At 40.7% G+C, this 17,195-nt stretch overlaps 1 protein-coding gene across 1 annotated transcript in view; it reads right to left on the reverse strand.

The window, feature by feature from the left end:
* The window catches only part of CAPZA2 (capping actin protein of muscle Z-line subunit alpha 2), a 54,966-nt gene extending 38,201 nt beyond the window's left edge, over positions 1–16,765 (reverse strand). Inside the window, 1 exon segment of the mRNA NM_001168717.1 lies at positions 16,624–16,765. Coding sequence (NP_001162188.1) covers positions 16,624–16,662 — 39 coding nt within the window. The 5' untranslated portion in view covers positions 16,663–16,765.
* Between the last annotated feature and the right edge of the window lie 430 nt (positions 16,766–17,195).

Raw genomic sequence — 17,195 nt, forward strand, 5'->3', positions numbered from 1 at the left:
AAATATTAGCTGAATAAATAAACATTTAACCTCTCTCCAAGGCAGAATCTGTTTCCTCTGCCCTATACTCTGTAATCAGTAGTTACTGATTACAGGCTGAATAAATCTATAAGCACAAATAAATTCCCATTTATTCAAAATGGTCAGGGAATGTAGTCTTTCAATGAAATGAACATTTTGAGAGTTACCACTAATGCAATTCTGTAGATTGGGGTCCCCAACCCCCGGGCCACAGACAGGTCCCAGTCTGAGGCCTGTTAGGAATGGGGTCACACAGCAGGAGGTGGAGTGGGCAAGCAAGCATTACCACCTGCACTCTGCTTCCTGTCAAATCAGCGGCAGCATGAGATTCTCATAGGAACGCACGCCTTAGTATGAACTGTGTATGCGAGGGATCTAGTTTGTGTGCTCCTTATGAGAATCTAATTAATGCCTGATGATCTGAGGTGGAAGAGTTTCATCCCAAAACATTCCCCCATTTATCCCCACCTCGCTAGCCCCTGTGGAAAAACTGTCTTCCATGAAACGGGACCCCCGGTGCCAAAAAGGCTGGAGACTGCTACTGTAGATACATTGTTAATTTTCAAATAATTTACATTCAAAAATCACAAAAACTTATCCCAATAAAAAGAGACAGTTTGGTGTAATGGTTTATAGCATGGTCTCTGGAGCCAGACTGACCAGGCTGGATTTCTAATCTCTACTAGTCATTAGCTATGTGACCTTGCGTGAATAAATAATATTAGTTATTATTATTAGCAGCAATAGCAGTAGATAAGAAGTATGTCTGCATTAGCATAGTCCCAGTATTTTCTTTCTTTTTTTTTTTTGTTTGAGATGGAGTTTCACTCTGTCGCCAGGCTGGAGAGCAGTGGCACGATCTCTGCTCACTGCAACCTGCCTCCTGGGTTCAAGTGATTCTCCTGCCTCAGCCTCCTGAGTAGCTGGGATTACAGGCGCATGCCACACGCCCGGCTAATTTTTGTATTTTTAGCAGAGATGGGGTTTCACCATGTTGGTCAGGCTGGTCTCAAACTCCTGACCTCATGATCCACCAGCCTCAGCCTCCCAAAGTGTTGGGATTACAGGCGTGAGCCACTGCGCCTGGCCAATATTCTTAAATATAGACCTGGAGTACAGACATTTTCAAGTGATTATATCTTAGTTTCTTTATGCCCTACAGTGTTCAAGGGTGGCTTATGCCCATGTATTACTGTGCTGTCTGCAGTGCGTTCACTTGCCATACATCAACATCCTTTCTTCTTATTTGGGATGTCACCCTTCCCCCTCCACTTGACCCTGCTCACCTCAAACACCAGTAATAGCAACACAGGAGAGAAAGATGGTGGCAATGTGCAGTTAAGATGTGGGGCTTTACGTAAGTAAAGGCAAATGATCTGTAGCCAAGATTTTGTTTTTATTTTAACTTCCGCAAACCTCAGTTTTCAAAGGTAAAAACTAAGGGAGATCACATGCATCATTATTTCTCAACTCTTATACCTCAGGCCCTAATAAAATACAATATTATCTATGATTATTCTGATATAGCTGATATTACCCTTAATTTATGAAAGAGAAAACAGAAATCCAGAATTAAGTTCTGAATGAAGTCTCTGGATGAAGTCCTCAGCTTTTTACATAGCCGCCTCCCAATACAGCATAAAGTCTTCTATGACGATTCTTTTGTGAGTTACAAAATAAATCTCTAGGTAATCCATTTCCATTGCTTCCATCATCACCACACAGTAACTCTCAAATCTACACACCTATCATAACCTCACTCAAGATAAAGATCTTATCCTTTTTCTAACTATAATTTATCTATTAGAGATCTCCATCAAAATGCCTCAAAGATACCTTGAACTTCTCTTCTCATTCAAATGTATTGCCTTCTGTTCCTGATAAAATTATTGCCACTACTTAGAAATCATTCCACACTTCTCTCCTACAGTCAGTCACATGATCAGCTAAGTATCTGTCTCAAGTCCATTCCCCTTTTATTTGATTCCATTCCATTTTATTCGGACCCAGTCACTTTGTTCCTGGATTGTTATAAAGCTGTCCTGCCTCTGGCCTCATCTTTCTCCAAAATTGATTTTCCACCTTGCCACCAGACTGGTATTTTTCAATGTAAATTCTGATGTTTCCTCCCTGTCAAGATCACTCAATGGTTCCCCAATGCCAACAAGATTAAGTTCAAAGTCTTTAGCATGATATATAAGGTTCTTCTAAGGCTGTAAAATATTAACTGTTAACAGCATAAGCTCTTAAATAACATTAAGCAGGGATTCAGACTACAGCTCCACTGCTTACTACTTGCATGACCTTAAGCAAACTAAATTCAGTTTCCTCACTAGCAGTAATGAGATAATACACTTAGAAAAGTGCTTGGCACAGAGTAAGCACTCAAATAATAGCTATTACCTTTGTAATCTTTCTGCCACTTTCTAGCTCCTACAACCTATCCATTCTTTGTCATCCCACATATACACAGAACTGGAGCCTTATCACTCCATTAGGTCTCTCAAACAAGAACTCTTGTCTTTCCTGTCACCATATCACTTCATATACATGATTTGGCCATCTTTTATTTACTGTAGTGAAACTGCACACAGCAGCAGAATATCTTAAACTTTGCAAAGCATCAGAAGAAAAGGTCATACAGAAAGGAAAACTCTAAGATCAAATTATATGATTAAAAACTTCTTGATACATTATTTAGTACAGCAATCATTAGCAAATACCTTTGATAACTAGCTAGTACTATTGAGACTTGTGGTTTAAGGCCTAAAATTAAGGCTCAATATTACATGTGCCTTGACACTTTGGGAAAACAGGGAGAACCTTGAATGGCCTAACTGCAAGTTCTCTTCACTCAGCTCCCACAGACAAGGTCCCCTAGACAAACAATCTTTTATCACAGGGAAGAGACACAGTTCCTTCTTATCCCTGAGTAGCAAGCTTCAGGTCCCTGCCAGCCCTTGGAATTATCAAACAATGAATGGATCATGTCCTGAGAACCAGGGATCACTCCACCCTCTTGATACTTACTAAAAGTCTGCCTCCTACAGCCCCTGACTGTTCTTCACTCTGTTTCCAACCAAGCACAACTCCCATGCGGGCCTGCGTGGTGTGCTGTCTCCTCTCTCCTGGGCTGCTGAGTATTCGTGATTAATAAACTGCTGTCAATCTCATCTGTCCAGTGTCAGGTTTTGTATGTTCTGTCAACACCCCAATTCCAGGGCAAGAACCCCTCCACCAATGGAGTGAAGAGGAGGCCATTAAAACAAGATCTCACTTACCGGTGAAGCCTGAATTTAAGATATGTAATTGGGGACATACCAAGGCACACAGGAAGCAAGGAATTCAGATACTTAAAAACATGTTTTAAGCAAGCAAATAAGGTGACATATAGTCTAAACATTAGAAGAGAACACAAGATTCTCCACAAATCATATTAATTTTTTTTCAGACATAAATTTACAAGTGTGGTTATTTAGTTTCCTATCAGCCAATGGATGTGAAGGGAGGAGAGAAGTGGTTGACATACAACAACATTTTAACAAAGGAAGATCCGAGCCAAACTGACAAAGGCAGCAGAAAACAAAGTTCCTTCTGAGGAACGAAAACATTACAAACTGAGCCCTGAAATTCAGGAGCCAGTCAAACCTCTTGAGTGCTTTAAACTTCTAAGTAATTGAATTTTTATTGAAGAATGCAAGTTTACATCAATAAACACCTCAGATGAAAACAATGATCAGAACTTTGAGTTATACACTTTGGGAGGCTGGGATGGGAGGATCACTTGAGGCCATCCTGGTCAACATGGTAAGATCCTGTCTCTACAAAAAATGAGAAAAAATAAAAATAAAAAATTAGCCAGGCATGGTGGTGAGCACCTGTGGTCCCAGCAACTTGGGAGCCTGAGATAGGAGAATCACTTGAATCTGGGAGGTCAAGGATACGGTGAGCTGTGATTGTGCCACTACACTCCAGCCTGGATGACAGAGCAAGACCCTGTCTCAAAACGAAAAACAAAAAAAATCCCTCCAATTTACTGCAAATCTACTGAGACTTTGGAAGTGATCAAGTAACTGGGAAAGATTTTGTGGATACTGCTAGCGGAGTGAAAGAAAATGAATTAGAAGCTCTTACATCAATTTTAGGCAATCTTCTTTCACTCGTTCTACTCTTCAACCTGGAGAGAACTCCTTGTTAGTATACAAATTGGGAAGATAAAATTAATTTATTACATAGTGACAAATGGTCTTTGATGGAGCAAATTAGAAGACCTAAAACTGCCATCCTCAAAAATGAAAACTTTGCCAGTTGGTAGTTTATGATTCCTTTCAACCTTCTTTGGAATCCCTACAAGACTGAAAAAAGTGAACAGAATTCAGTCGTAAACAGTTCAGGCAAGGAAAAAAAAAAAAAGAAGGATATTCATCTTTCAAAACCAGTTGTTGTTGATTCCACTTTTTTTTTTTTTTTTTTTGGAACGGCGTCTTGCTCTATTGCCCAGGCTGGAGTATACTGGCACCATCCCTGCTCACTGCAACCTCCACCTCCTGGGCTCAAGTGATTCTCCCACCTCAGCTCCTGAGTAGCTGGGATTACAGGTGAGCACCACCATAACCAGCTAATTTTTGTATTTTTAGTAGAGATGGGGTTTCTCCATGGTGGCTAGGATGATCTCGAACTCCTGACTTCAAGTGATCCACCCACCTCGGCCTCTCAAAGTGCTGGGATTACAGGCATGAGCCACCGTGCCCAGCCTGATTCCACTATTCTTAGAGAGAATTCCCCAGTCCCTTTTCTTAGGAGAGAAAGGAAAGAATGCTATTTTCTCCATCAAGTAAAAGCACAGTTCATTTTGATAAACCCCACAGTAAACTGTCTTCTGCTTTCCACCATGCACTACTTTCTTTTTGTCAAGTGTCAGCAGATGTCGCTTAGGATCAGAAGTGTCTCTGACTGCAGTGAAAAACGCCTTGTGCTGATGCTTGGACATTGCTTGTCATACATCGTACTTGACATGCTGCTGGCAAAGACAGAGACGTTGATGCCCTCAGATTGTATACAACATGCCTACATCTTGAATCTAAAAAGAAAAATCAGCTTCTCCACGTTCTTTCTAGTATGATCAAGAGGCCAGATAAAGAGCCAAGGCAAGTGATACTAACTGGTGTTATAACATTCACACATCATGTCAGACCAACACATGCAGAAGCCGAACATTTACCACAGTGATGGGAAGAGGTGAGTCACAAAGACCCAGAAAGGACACTACTTGTAGCTAAATCCTATGGAGCAGTGGTGCCTTACTTTCCTCAAGAAGTTCCTCACACCCTAGTCCTCCTTAAATGGAAGGTAAGGCATATTTGGTATGAGAAGCTGTGATCAAAAGCCTTGGTATCATTACGGGATACCCTGATGAACCAGGCAAGTATCAGCAGGTTTTTGAATTGTTGCCTTTGGCCTTGAGTGACATCTCAGAAAAAGCAGTGAGTGCAAAAACATCTAGTACTTCTAATGGCCTATAATACTTGGAATATGGAATTTGGAAATGTACAATCTTACACCTACACTGCTGAAAAACTTATCAGGGAGAGAGAACAAAGGGAAGGAGGGCTGGATGAACACAAGCTTCACATGTATCTTTCTGCCTTGCAATCCTTGACTGTGTCACTCTTTGCATTAATGGTACAGAATGTACCTTTCTCAAGCAAAGACAAGCTCCATGGTGAAGTGCCACAGGGGAAGTGACTGGGTTCCCTCAGTCTATGATGGCCCTTCAAGATGTGTTTATTATTGGAAGTCATAAGCAATTGGTAGTGCTACCTCAGTTTTATAATTACCACCTAGAACATGAGAGTACAACACGAGAGTTTACCGTGGGTTGTCATTCATTACCACAATTTACAGAAATTGATGGCAAAATTAAAGTTACTTCACCTGCCTATGTCCATGAATTCTCCAGATTGTTCTGCTGCCTTTGCTGAACATTTGGCAACATGTTTTCAAACACTAAGGTAAAACTTGAGTTCCAGGAGATTTAAAAACTGTCTGAAGAAAACAATTCCTTAACAAGAAATGGAGTCCTCACCAAAGCAGCTATAAAAACGGTAAACTGACAAAAATTTTAAAAAATGTTTTTAAACCTTAAGCAACTGAAAAAATAAAGATGAAAGTATAAAAAGCAGACAATGTATGTGCATGGGAGCACACAGACATACATGTACACAAATACACAGCACCGAAACAAAAAACGAAAAACAAAAAAACCCAACAACAACAAAAAAGCCCCAAAACAGCCATCTAGAGGCATTAAATTTAGAGGCAAAGGACCCTGCACTCTCCAGCAGTCCAAAGGTACACTACTATGGGAAATATCTGTACTAAAAATGACTCACTGTTTAGCTTAAATTCAAATTTACTGAGGCATCAGTATTTTATTTGAGAATCCTACCTACAGCCCCTATAATTTCCACATGGTATGGGCCGCCATGATCAAGGAAGGAGATAGTACGGTAGGAATTTTTCAGATATGAATGGCGGTCAGACTCACCTGGAAAGCTCGGAAAAAATACAGATTCCTACCCTCTATTCTAGACCCAGTGAATCTACTTCCAGAGAATGGGAACCTAGAAATCTATGTTTTAGAAAATCTCTCCAGGTGATTCTGAAGGGTGACCAGATACCGCACCCATGTCCTATAAGGGCCTTTAGATGTAAAATTTGTCTAGTCTAGTCCCCTTGTGAAATGAATTATAGGTTTTACTTGATTCTCAAGAAAATGAAACACCAAAAACGGTCACTACTTTAGACACTGGTAGTAAAATTAAAGGAGCTATTATGCACTTTTCCACTTCAACTAAAAGAATTATTTGAGGTTGTTTTCCACAACTGTCTAAAAAATGGCTGTCTTTTGAGAATTAGAGGTAAAAAAGGAGACAAAACCTACTTTTTTGAACTCTATGACATTTAAATAGTTTATGACCAAGTGATCACTATTACATGTCTGTGTTTCAGGTGAATTTATTTTAATACAGGTAAACTTAAGAGTGGTAATTTGTTTTAGTAAGTTTTCCTCAAAATTTTTTTCCTTTATAATTATCATTTTGATTGGTAATTAAAAACAGGGCCCACAGCACTTAACCTAAAACTGGGTCATCTACAGAACTCAACATTGATTCTTCTTTAAATATGTTTTTACCATTTATTTAAAATATGAAGAAACCCATGAATCCAAAGTAGGCATTATCATCAACTAAAAGAGAATAAGTTATGTAAACTATTCTTTATCTTACGTTTTCAATTTCCTTTTCCCTTCTGAATCATTTCCCTTGTACACCCTAGAATGTTCTCTTACAAAAAAAGTATTCTTAAAATGAAATAGCAGGAAAAAACAAAGTAGTAATACATATTTTTCTCTTTTGTTTCACTACTAATTTTTTTCAAGAATAATTTATACTTACTGTCTCCACTCATCCTTTAGTTGACATTTATTGAGCCCCTAATACAGTGATACAGTGAAACTTAACCCTAGCTGCACATTCAGATCACCTCGGAAGCTTTAAAACAACAACAACAAAACAAACAAAAAACAAGGAATTACGGATACTCCAGGCCTCACCCACAAGAGGAGCCTGTGCGTTCATTTTGTTTATAAACTCTCGTTGATTCTAATGTGCAGCCAGAGTTGAAAATCACTGATTTAATACATGGTAGGCACTCTACTGGAATTACCAAGATGATGAAGACATAAGGCCCGGCTCTGAAGAACACAAGAAATAAGGACAGTGGGTAAATCTATTAAAATTGGTAAATGCTATAACAAAGATAAGTACACATTGCTAAGGGAGCAGAGATAGGTCAGGATACAAAAGAAGAGGAGAAAGACCTTGAGTCTGGTTATCCAAAGATGAGTAGTTTAGAATGCAAACGAGACTGAAAGGCCATTTCTGGGAAAGGGAAAATACATACTTTTTATTACAGACTCCAGTTATCTGGCTTATGTTTCTCCACTCCTTGTTCCAAACGCTAGTAAAATTATTCTCTTGAAGGCCACTAATCCCTAGTCCACCACTTAAATAGCCTTAACTGCACCAGTTTCCTGTCTGTACAATGAAGATAATAACAAGGTTATTCTGACAATTAATAGAGAGAATACATGTTAAAGTGCCGGGCATAGAGTAGGTGTAATTTGTTTCTCATTCCTTTCTCTTAAATCCAAAGGCTTTTTTCAATCTCATACCCCTAATCTCTGCAACTGCTCCTTCTTGAAATTCTCTTCACATTCTGTGACCTGAGCACCTACTCTGTGCTAGCTAGCTATCAATAGGTAACACTTCGACTTCAAGGGTTTCTCCTCACCTTTAGGTCTCTCTCCACTTCTTATTCCTCAAATCAAAGTATTAAGTATATGCTTCCTGCCCTCTCCTCTTTCCTAAGTCTAAGCTTTTTGTCCTAAAGGGCTTATCCCATCTCGCTTTAACCCACAAAAAGGATTCTCAAATCTCTATATAATCTCTGGAGGTGACCTCTTTTCCAAGCTGTTTCTCTGTCTCCCGTATCTGCTAGGCATTTTCACATAAACAAACTAGCATTTCAAACTCAGTACAACCAAAACTAAATTCACCATTATTTCTCCCAGCTGGGTATCCTCTTTCCCGTGTTCTCCAGTTGTTACTAGTGGTACCAATTCCCAGTCATCCAGACTTCAATGTTCACAGTTTTCTCTGACTCATGCCTTTCCCCTATATTCATTTACCAAGTCTTGTTGATTCCAACTCTAAAATCTATTAGCAATCTTTTTTGCCTCCATTTCTTGTGGGATGACTTTAAACCAGGTCCTAAAGTCCACTTAAGCCAGGTTCTCAACTGTTCTTACTAGCTCTAATCTATCTAGACCCATGGGTCTCAACCAGGGGTGAATTTGTCCACCAGGAGACATTTTGGATTGGTAAGCCTTGGTGGTGGTAGTGGCATATCACATGGGCCAAGGATGTTGCTAAACATCCTACAATGCACAGGACGTCTACTCGCCCAACAATATCTGGCCCAAACTCTCAACAGTGCTGAGGTGGAAAAACCCTGACAGTGAGCTGTTAAACAGCACAATTCACCTTTGCATCTCTTATTCTAAAAGTACCGAAGATAGAGTAGACACTCAACTATTTAACTGAATTCTTTTCACACAAAACTCACTGCCTGCTCATTCCCACTTTCCTGTTATTTTTCCCTATGTTGTGCTCTCTGGTATGAGTTTGACCCCAACTGATGTTTACCATGCCCCTAAGCAGAAGTAGTTTTTCTATCTTCTAAATTTTTAGACCCAATTTAGTATGTATCTTATATATGTCCAATTCACCTTTGAATCTACAGTTTTGCAATGCATTGTATCTACCTTCCAGGTGATCACTACACTTTAGTGAATTTAAAACTTAATCTATGCTGTCATTATTGCTATTCACAAATATTCCAATTCGCCTCTTCTTCCCTGACCTTTCTGAAATTAGGTTTATACATGTAACCTGCTTTAGCTAATTGAAATCTGAGGAGAAGTGACGTGAGCTCCTTCCAGCTACTCGGAAGGCTGAGGCAGGAGAATCACTTGAACCCAGGAGGTGGAGGTAGCAGTGAGCCGAGATTGTGCCACTGCACTCAAGCCTAGGTGACAGAGTAAGACTCTGTCTCAAAAAAAAAAAAAAAAAAGTGTGCAATTCATTCCATTTCCTTCCCACCACTGCAGTGACTGAGAAAAAAGTTTAGATGGAAGCTCTCTAACCAACTGGAAAGCTAAATTACTTCCCTGAGCAGGGCTCTCTGTTGACCCACACTAGATGTACATCGAATGAATGAGATGCAGTACAAAGCTCCCACATTCAACACTCTGGTGCTGAGATTTTAGGATGTTTGTTACTGAACTATATCCTTGCCTATCCTGATTCACAATCAATATAAGATGCCTAACTTTATGTACCACTAAAAAAGGAAAAATGCTACCAATGAAATATTACAAGCCATTGATTGAACAATGCAGCCTGATTTCAGAGATCTTAAAATCTAAAAAAGTATCAGTACTGAAATCAGCGAAATATGGTATATTTGGTAAATGAATGAAGATGGAGGTAAACGATTTCAAAAGTCATTTTCAGTAGAAACACTGTGAATTAGAATGCATAAGAAAAGTTCTCAGCCATTAGATGCATAGTGAGACATGTAAATATGTCATAAGAGCAAGAATGTAAAAACTATACTTAATTCTCAAAATAAAATTTATGAAACACTCCTTTTTTGACAACAGCCATCGGTATGTTTATGGAACCTGTTAGAAGAGTGGTTTTCAGAAGACAAAGACCCCATTTTCTTTGATATGCATGAATCTCTTATTACAAATTAGTGCTATAATAACTTCAACAAATTTTTGCTTCAGGTGACTGATTAGGCTTTTAGGTCATAGCTTGGAACCACAGGTCAAGTTTTGCCATCATGCTTTTCAACCTTAAAAATTATTTAAATTCTCTAAGTGTTTTCATATCTGTATTCTCACACTAACGTGCAATTATTCTATCCAACTACTCATGCAAAAATGGCTCCCAAATGCACTGAAAATTTACTACAAATTTACTTTAATGTGTAAAGTCTGAAAAACTCCACTAATGTTATAGCTGCTGTTAAGTTCTTGTCTGCAACAGAAATTTTTGTATTTTATTGGTGAAATAACATAATTTATCTATAGAATGGAATTAGAAATGAATATTGTCTACATTAATAGCTTTCTGCTTGAGTTTACTTTCTCATTAATAAGAACTTTTTTTTTTTTTAAATTTTTTGAGATGGAGTCTTGCTCTATTGCCCAGGCTGGAATGCAGTGGTGCGATCACCGTTCACTGCAACCTCCGCCTCCCTGGTTCAAGTGATTCTCCTGCCTCAGCCTCCTGAGTAGCTTGAACTACAGGTGCACGACACCATGCCCAGCTAATTTTTTGTATTTTTAGTAGAGACAGGGTTTCACCATGTTGGTCAGGCTGGTCTCGAACTCCTGACCTCAGGTGATCCACCCGCCTCAGCCTTCCAAAGTGCTGGGGGTATAGGTGTGAGCCACAGCGCCCAGCCAATAAGAGCATTTCTAATTTTACATTAATATTGTGAAATACAATGGCAGCTTCTATTGTTTTTACATACACAAAATTTCTGAAGCCAGTCACTAAGGGAGAAGTATATAAACTACAGATAGAGCCATGCTATTCAGCGCATGTAGAGTAATGAGAGATGCTAAAGATGACATTATTCTGCACTTAGGAATTCCAATGGAAAAGGGAAAAAACAGTAAGCAAATAACTATTATGCAAAATTGTATTTAATACTAACGATCTCTTGTAGAGTTCAGATGAGAGGCTAAAAAAGCTGTGTAATCTAAGCTAAATCTTGAGGGATGACTGAGATTTTCATGTTTCAAAAAAGGGGACAGACCTGGGAGCAGGGCCAATACTCAAAGTAGATGAAAAGTCATGAGCAGAGAAAAATAACTACAATTTATTGTGTGCTTACTACATGCCAAGCCCAATAAACTTACAACAACTTAATGAAGAAGGTAACTTACTACCACATTCTAACATTTCAGAGCAAACTGAAGTTAAGATTAAATAATTTATCTGAGGTGCTGGAAATGGACCAGTGGCTGGGAGTGGTGGCTCATGCCTACGCCTGTAATCCCAGCACTTTAGGAGGCCAAGGCAGGCAGATCACCTGAGCTCAGGAGTTCCAGACCAGCCTGGGCAACATGGTGAAACCCCATCTCTACTAAAAACACAAAAATTAGCCAGGCACACAGGCATGTGCCTGTAGTCCCAGCTACTCAGGAGGCTAAGACAGGAGGACAGGAGAACTGCTTGGGCCTGGGAGACAGAGGTTGCAGTGAGCTGAGATTGTGCCACTGCACTCCAGCCTGGGTGACAGAATGAGAATCTATCTCAAAAAAAAAAAAAAAAAAAAAGAGAGAGAGAGAGAGAAATGAACTAGTATGCAGTTCTCTGAAGTCTCTCTAAATTCACAGCATGATTAAGTAACAATATATATTGAAAATGTCAGAACTATTTAGGTTAAAACGGAATACAAGGCCATGAATACCATTTTTTAAGAGCTGGACTTCCTTGTAAAGGCAATGGAGGATCCAGGCACTAAAATTTTGAGAGTAGATAAATGACACAATAAAGCATGGCTTAGATACAGGAAACAGGAGGAATTAGTCTAGAAACTTTACAGTAAAAGCCTAACAGTGGCAAATACAACTGAAGGGAAAGAATGGATATGAGACATTTTTCTTGACTTTACTTCTTAACTGTTGGCACAGAACAAGTATAATCAAGTTGCATTCTGTTTGTACAGTGAAATTTTGTTACCAAACATTATTTAATAATCAGGTCAATGAAGAGATAATAAACCAAGTATTAATATAAATGAATTGACTTTTCAAGCAAGAAATAAGTTATTTGTATAATACATTTTGATGATGGAAGTGACAACTTTTACCAGTTGATTGTAAGGTACGGGGCCAAAAAAAGTTAGAATAAAGCTGAAATTAAAAACCAGGATGACTGGAATAATGGGAATAAAGATATAAAGAGAAAAATTATCAAGAGAGATAGATTATATCCCCCTTTGTGTGAGAGGAAAGAAGAAGGGAGTTCATACATTTACTTCTAGGCAAGCTCCATTTGTATGTACCTAATTAATCATCTCCAGTGAACATGACTAGCAGATAAAAATCTGACCAGTAATCTGGAAAGAAGTTAGTGCTACAGCTATGTACCTGGGAGACATCTGCAAAGACGTAAAAGTTGAAGCTATGGGATAGATTACTGTAATCACTGAAGTAAAGGGTTACAGGAAGAAAAAAGATCCTTTCCCGTCAGTAACTAAGTGTATTCCTGCTGGAACTTGAATCTCTCATCCAGAGAGAGGTTTCGGAATGGGTCATTTCAATTGAGTCTTACACAACTATTTCATATAATTTCAAATTCAAAAAAATGCTTTACTGTACAATACAGCTGACCCAGGAATGAAAATGAACTGTTTTGGGTCTAGGGTTTCTGTAACTATGTAAAAAAGTCTATGGGACACACTATACAAGTTAAGAGCTTTAAAGAACTTCATTGTGGTCTTCAGCTAAATTTATTTCCCATTCACCCAGTGGCCAAAGGAGAAAAGGTTATTAAATTTCATAGTGATAGCCTCAAAAAGCAATTGTGTATGACTTTAAAAAACAAAACTATTATTCTAGATTAATTTCTAAAATGCTTCCTACCAGTAGCATAACACATTTAAATGTGTTAATAATAAGCTTTATTCTAAAATGATCAAGACAAAAATTTAGAACTTAACACTACTTGTTTGGTATTACTTTTTAAAAAAGGGCCAGGAATCATGGCTCATGCCTGTAATGCCAGCACTTTAGGAGGCCCAAGTGGGAGGATTGCTTGAGCCGGAGTTTGAGATCAGCCTGGACAACATCGTGAGACCTTGTCTCTATAAAAAAAATTTTTTAATTAGCTGGGTGTGGTGGCATGCCTGCGTGTACTCCCAGCTACTTGGGGAGACTGAGGTGAGAGGACTGCTTGAGCCCAGGAAGTTGAGGTTGCAGTGAGGCATGATCACCACTGCACTCTAGCCTGGGTGACAGAGTGAGACCCTGTCTAAAAAAGAAAAAAGGAAGAACCAACGTTTCTCCTTTTTCAAAATAAGCTGTCAACAAATTAAAAATGAAGAGACAAAACCAGAAGAGGTTTTTATCAATTTTGTTTAAGAAAGCATAACGTCGGCTGGGCATGGTGGCTCACACCTGTAATCCCAGCACTTTGGGAGGCCGAGGGAGGTGGATCACCTGAGGTCAGGAGTTCAAGACCAGCCTGGACAACATAGTGAAACCCCGCCTCTACTAAAAATACAAAAATTAGCTGGGCATGGTAGCACGTGCCTGTAATCCCAGCTACTCAGCAGGCTGAGTCAGGAGAATCGCTTGAGCCCAGGAGGCACAGGTTGCAGTGAGCCAAGATTGTACCACTGCACTCCAGGCTGGGCAACAGAGGGGGACTCTGTCTCAAAAAAAAAAGAAGAGAGCATAATGTAACAAGACCTTCATCTTGACTGTCCTTGGGTGAACTACTTAAGGCTTTTGAACCTCACTCTACTCATCTGTGAAATGGAAATAGAACAACTACCTCTTACAACAACAAATTAAGTAATGAATGGATCTAACTGAGCCAAGCATATATAAAGTACAGTACTAGATACATCTTAACAGCTTCCCTTCCTCAGATTTGCAATCTAGAATGGAAATCTCAAAAACTTAAAAGTATTCAAAACTTAGTATTTTTTTTTTTTTAGAGATGAGGTCTCGCTATGTTGCCCAGGCTGGTCTACAACTCCTGGGCTCAAGCAATCCTCCATACCTTGGCATCCAGAGTAGCTGGCATTACAGGTGCAAACCACCGTGCCCAGCTTGACAGCTTATTTTTGAAAATTACCAATAAGGCGTAGAAAGAGTAATATCAAAATATCACTTTTAAGTCCTCTCTGTTTTCTGATCCCATACTGGACACATCCTCCTGCCCCAAAATGAAAACAACCTTTAGATATCTCAATTGACAAGAACGTTAAAATTTCACTTAACTGGTTACTTGAATTTAACCTAAAAGTTTTCTCAGTTTTTAAATTAGTAAATATAGTGATGAAATTTCTATGTAAAATATCTACATAATATTCTTACAAAACACCAAAAATCAAATTAGAATTTTCATTCATTTAACCATAAAACATTTTGCTACTAGGCGGCGCAGGCTTTAAGACATAGAACCTCCTCATTCCTCTTTATGAAGCTTAGTGCCCTGAGAGTGCCGAATAATAAGGCATCTTGTTATCTCATTTTTAAAAAACTTTTTAATTTTAGGCCTTTACAACACATGGCAGGTCTTATTAACTCCCACACTGAGTATTCTCTCTTCAGCTAGATTTCTAGCCACTTGAGCTACTAATCACCACTTAAGAATGGTAGAATATAAACACGACAATCTCTTTTTAAGCTTTTTAGCATGACTCAATTTTAAATATGCGTTTGTGCACTCCTGTACATTTTCAGTCACCTACTTAGGGTTATTTACCAAGATTATACATTGAATACTGTATAGCAACTTTTGTGGATACAGGGATCTGCCTACTGGGTCTATGGGTTATGGAGACGTTGCTCGCCCCCATTTTGTTGTTGTATTATCACTTTCACCAAACAACACAAGAGAAAGACAGATTTCCGAAAATAAAGATGAGGCTGACTTCTGGCCATTCACATTGGGAATGGGACAGAACCTTCTATTTCGGTGCAAGAACACAGCATATAAAAACACCTAGAGCAGAGGGTCCCAAATGAAAATATTCTTAGACTTACACGAGGATTTCTTAAACACCACAACGTACCTAAATGTACCTGTATTTTCCTCCATTGGCTGTACTGCTTTGAAATTTAAAAATGGAGCACTCTTTAACGAAGAGTGGACATTTCCAACCCTACAACTAACTCACTCGTATGTTCTGTCAGTTACTTCTAAGTTTGAGAAACGTCAGGGTCCTTTCCGAGAAACAGTCAAAATTAGCAGGGTTCTCCCCTATTCCACCACCCTCAGGAATGGGACGTTCACGAAAGCCAAACGAAAGGGGCGAATTAAGAGAGCAGCAGTTCAATGAATTATTCCATTGCTCGTTTTAAATATCTGAGAACTTAAGTAGTTCATCTGGTTCCACTGCTGTCACAGCATCTGACATACAGTAAAAGGAGTAGAACAATTTCCCCTCTCGGAAGAAGTCCTAGCAGGAAGGTGACGTGCCACCAAATCGACCCCCGGGGAGAATGCTGACAACGTGGGCAGAAAACAACTATGGGGAGGGGGTCGTCTTTTTGTGAGCAACTCCGCTGCCTCCCGGGAACATGGGAGCTGCAAAGCTTACTGCTAGAGCCACGAAACGAAAGAGAGAGGGGGAGAGAGAGGCCTCCATAGGGAAAGGGAAAAAAAAGGATAAACCGTAGAGAACCAGAAAAGGAAGCGTTTTGTTTTGGGGAGGGGGAAGTAGAAGGGAGAAGTGAAGGTCTGCTTCCTAAGCGATTTTTCCCTTCCCCCTCACCCGCCGCTACACTCACAGGCCAGGCCGCCGCGCTGGGCACTGCCCTTGGGCCGCTCCCAGGCACGGACGCAGACCCCTTTGCGTCCCCGGTCCCCGGCCCCCGGCGCAGGCTCCGCGGCCGAATAGCAGGAGAGAGTCCCGGGCAGCCGCCGCCCTCCCCCGCGCCCGCGCCCCCGCCCGCCGTCGCCCGGCTCCCGCTTCCTATTCTCGGAGTACACACCCTACAAGGAGCGGAGCGAGCAGGCCTGGCAAAGACCTGCCCCCGCGCGGGGCCTCGGGTGACGGACAGGGGCAGGCACTCGGCGCAGCAAGGATGGGGGAAGAAGGGCAGACGAGGGCACCGCCAGCTGCGAGCCAATGCCCATCCTCCGCGACCAGACTCCGGGCCCACCCGCCCAGGCTGAGCCGGCTCCCGACGGCCGGCGCCGCCACCCCCACGACTCTTACCTTCTCTTCATCAGACAACTGCTCCTCCAGATCCGCCATCTTCCTTCTGGCGACAAACCGCGGCGGCGGCGGCGGCAGCGGCCACCTGACTTCCCCGCTTCCGTGCGGTCCTCAGCGCCGCGCGCCCCCGCTAAGGGAGGGGCCCGCCGCTCAGGTCGCCGCGCACGCGCCCCGAGAGCCCCGCCTCCCTCGATCCGGCCCTCGGGGACTGAGCGCGGCTGTGCGCGTGCGCGGGTGCCTGGTGGCCGGGCGGGGGACGTTGTCTCCCAGGGCCGCCTGCAGCAGGCTTGCTAGCATCGTGAGTGTAACGTTCTCTCCCCACAGTGACCATATGGGCTCAGTCTGCGATGAGTACATTCTGAGCCCTTCGTTATGTTTCTATCAAGTCTTGAACTCTGCCAGCTAAAATGTGAAAAGGTGGACAAATAGAAGCTTTTTAAACATTGTTTTTTAAAAAATATTAACTAGTCGGCTTTCATTAAAATACACACACACGACCCGCTCCATAATTGAAAGATTGCTCTTTATATATTCCTTTATTCATCCAACAAATATTTTCTGGTCCTTTAACG

This window comes from Papio anubis, chromosome 4, assembly GCF_008728515.1.
Source record: "Papio anubis isolate 15944 chromosome 4, Panubis1.0, whole genome shotgun sequence".
NCBI lineage: Eukaryota > Metazoa > Chordata > Mammalia > Primates > Cercopithecidae > Papio > Papio anubis.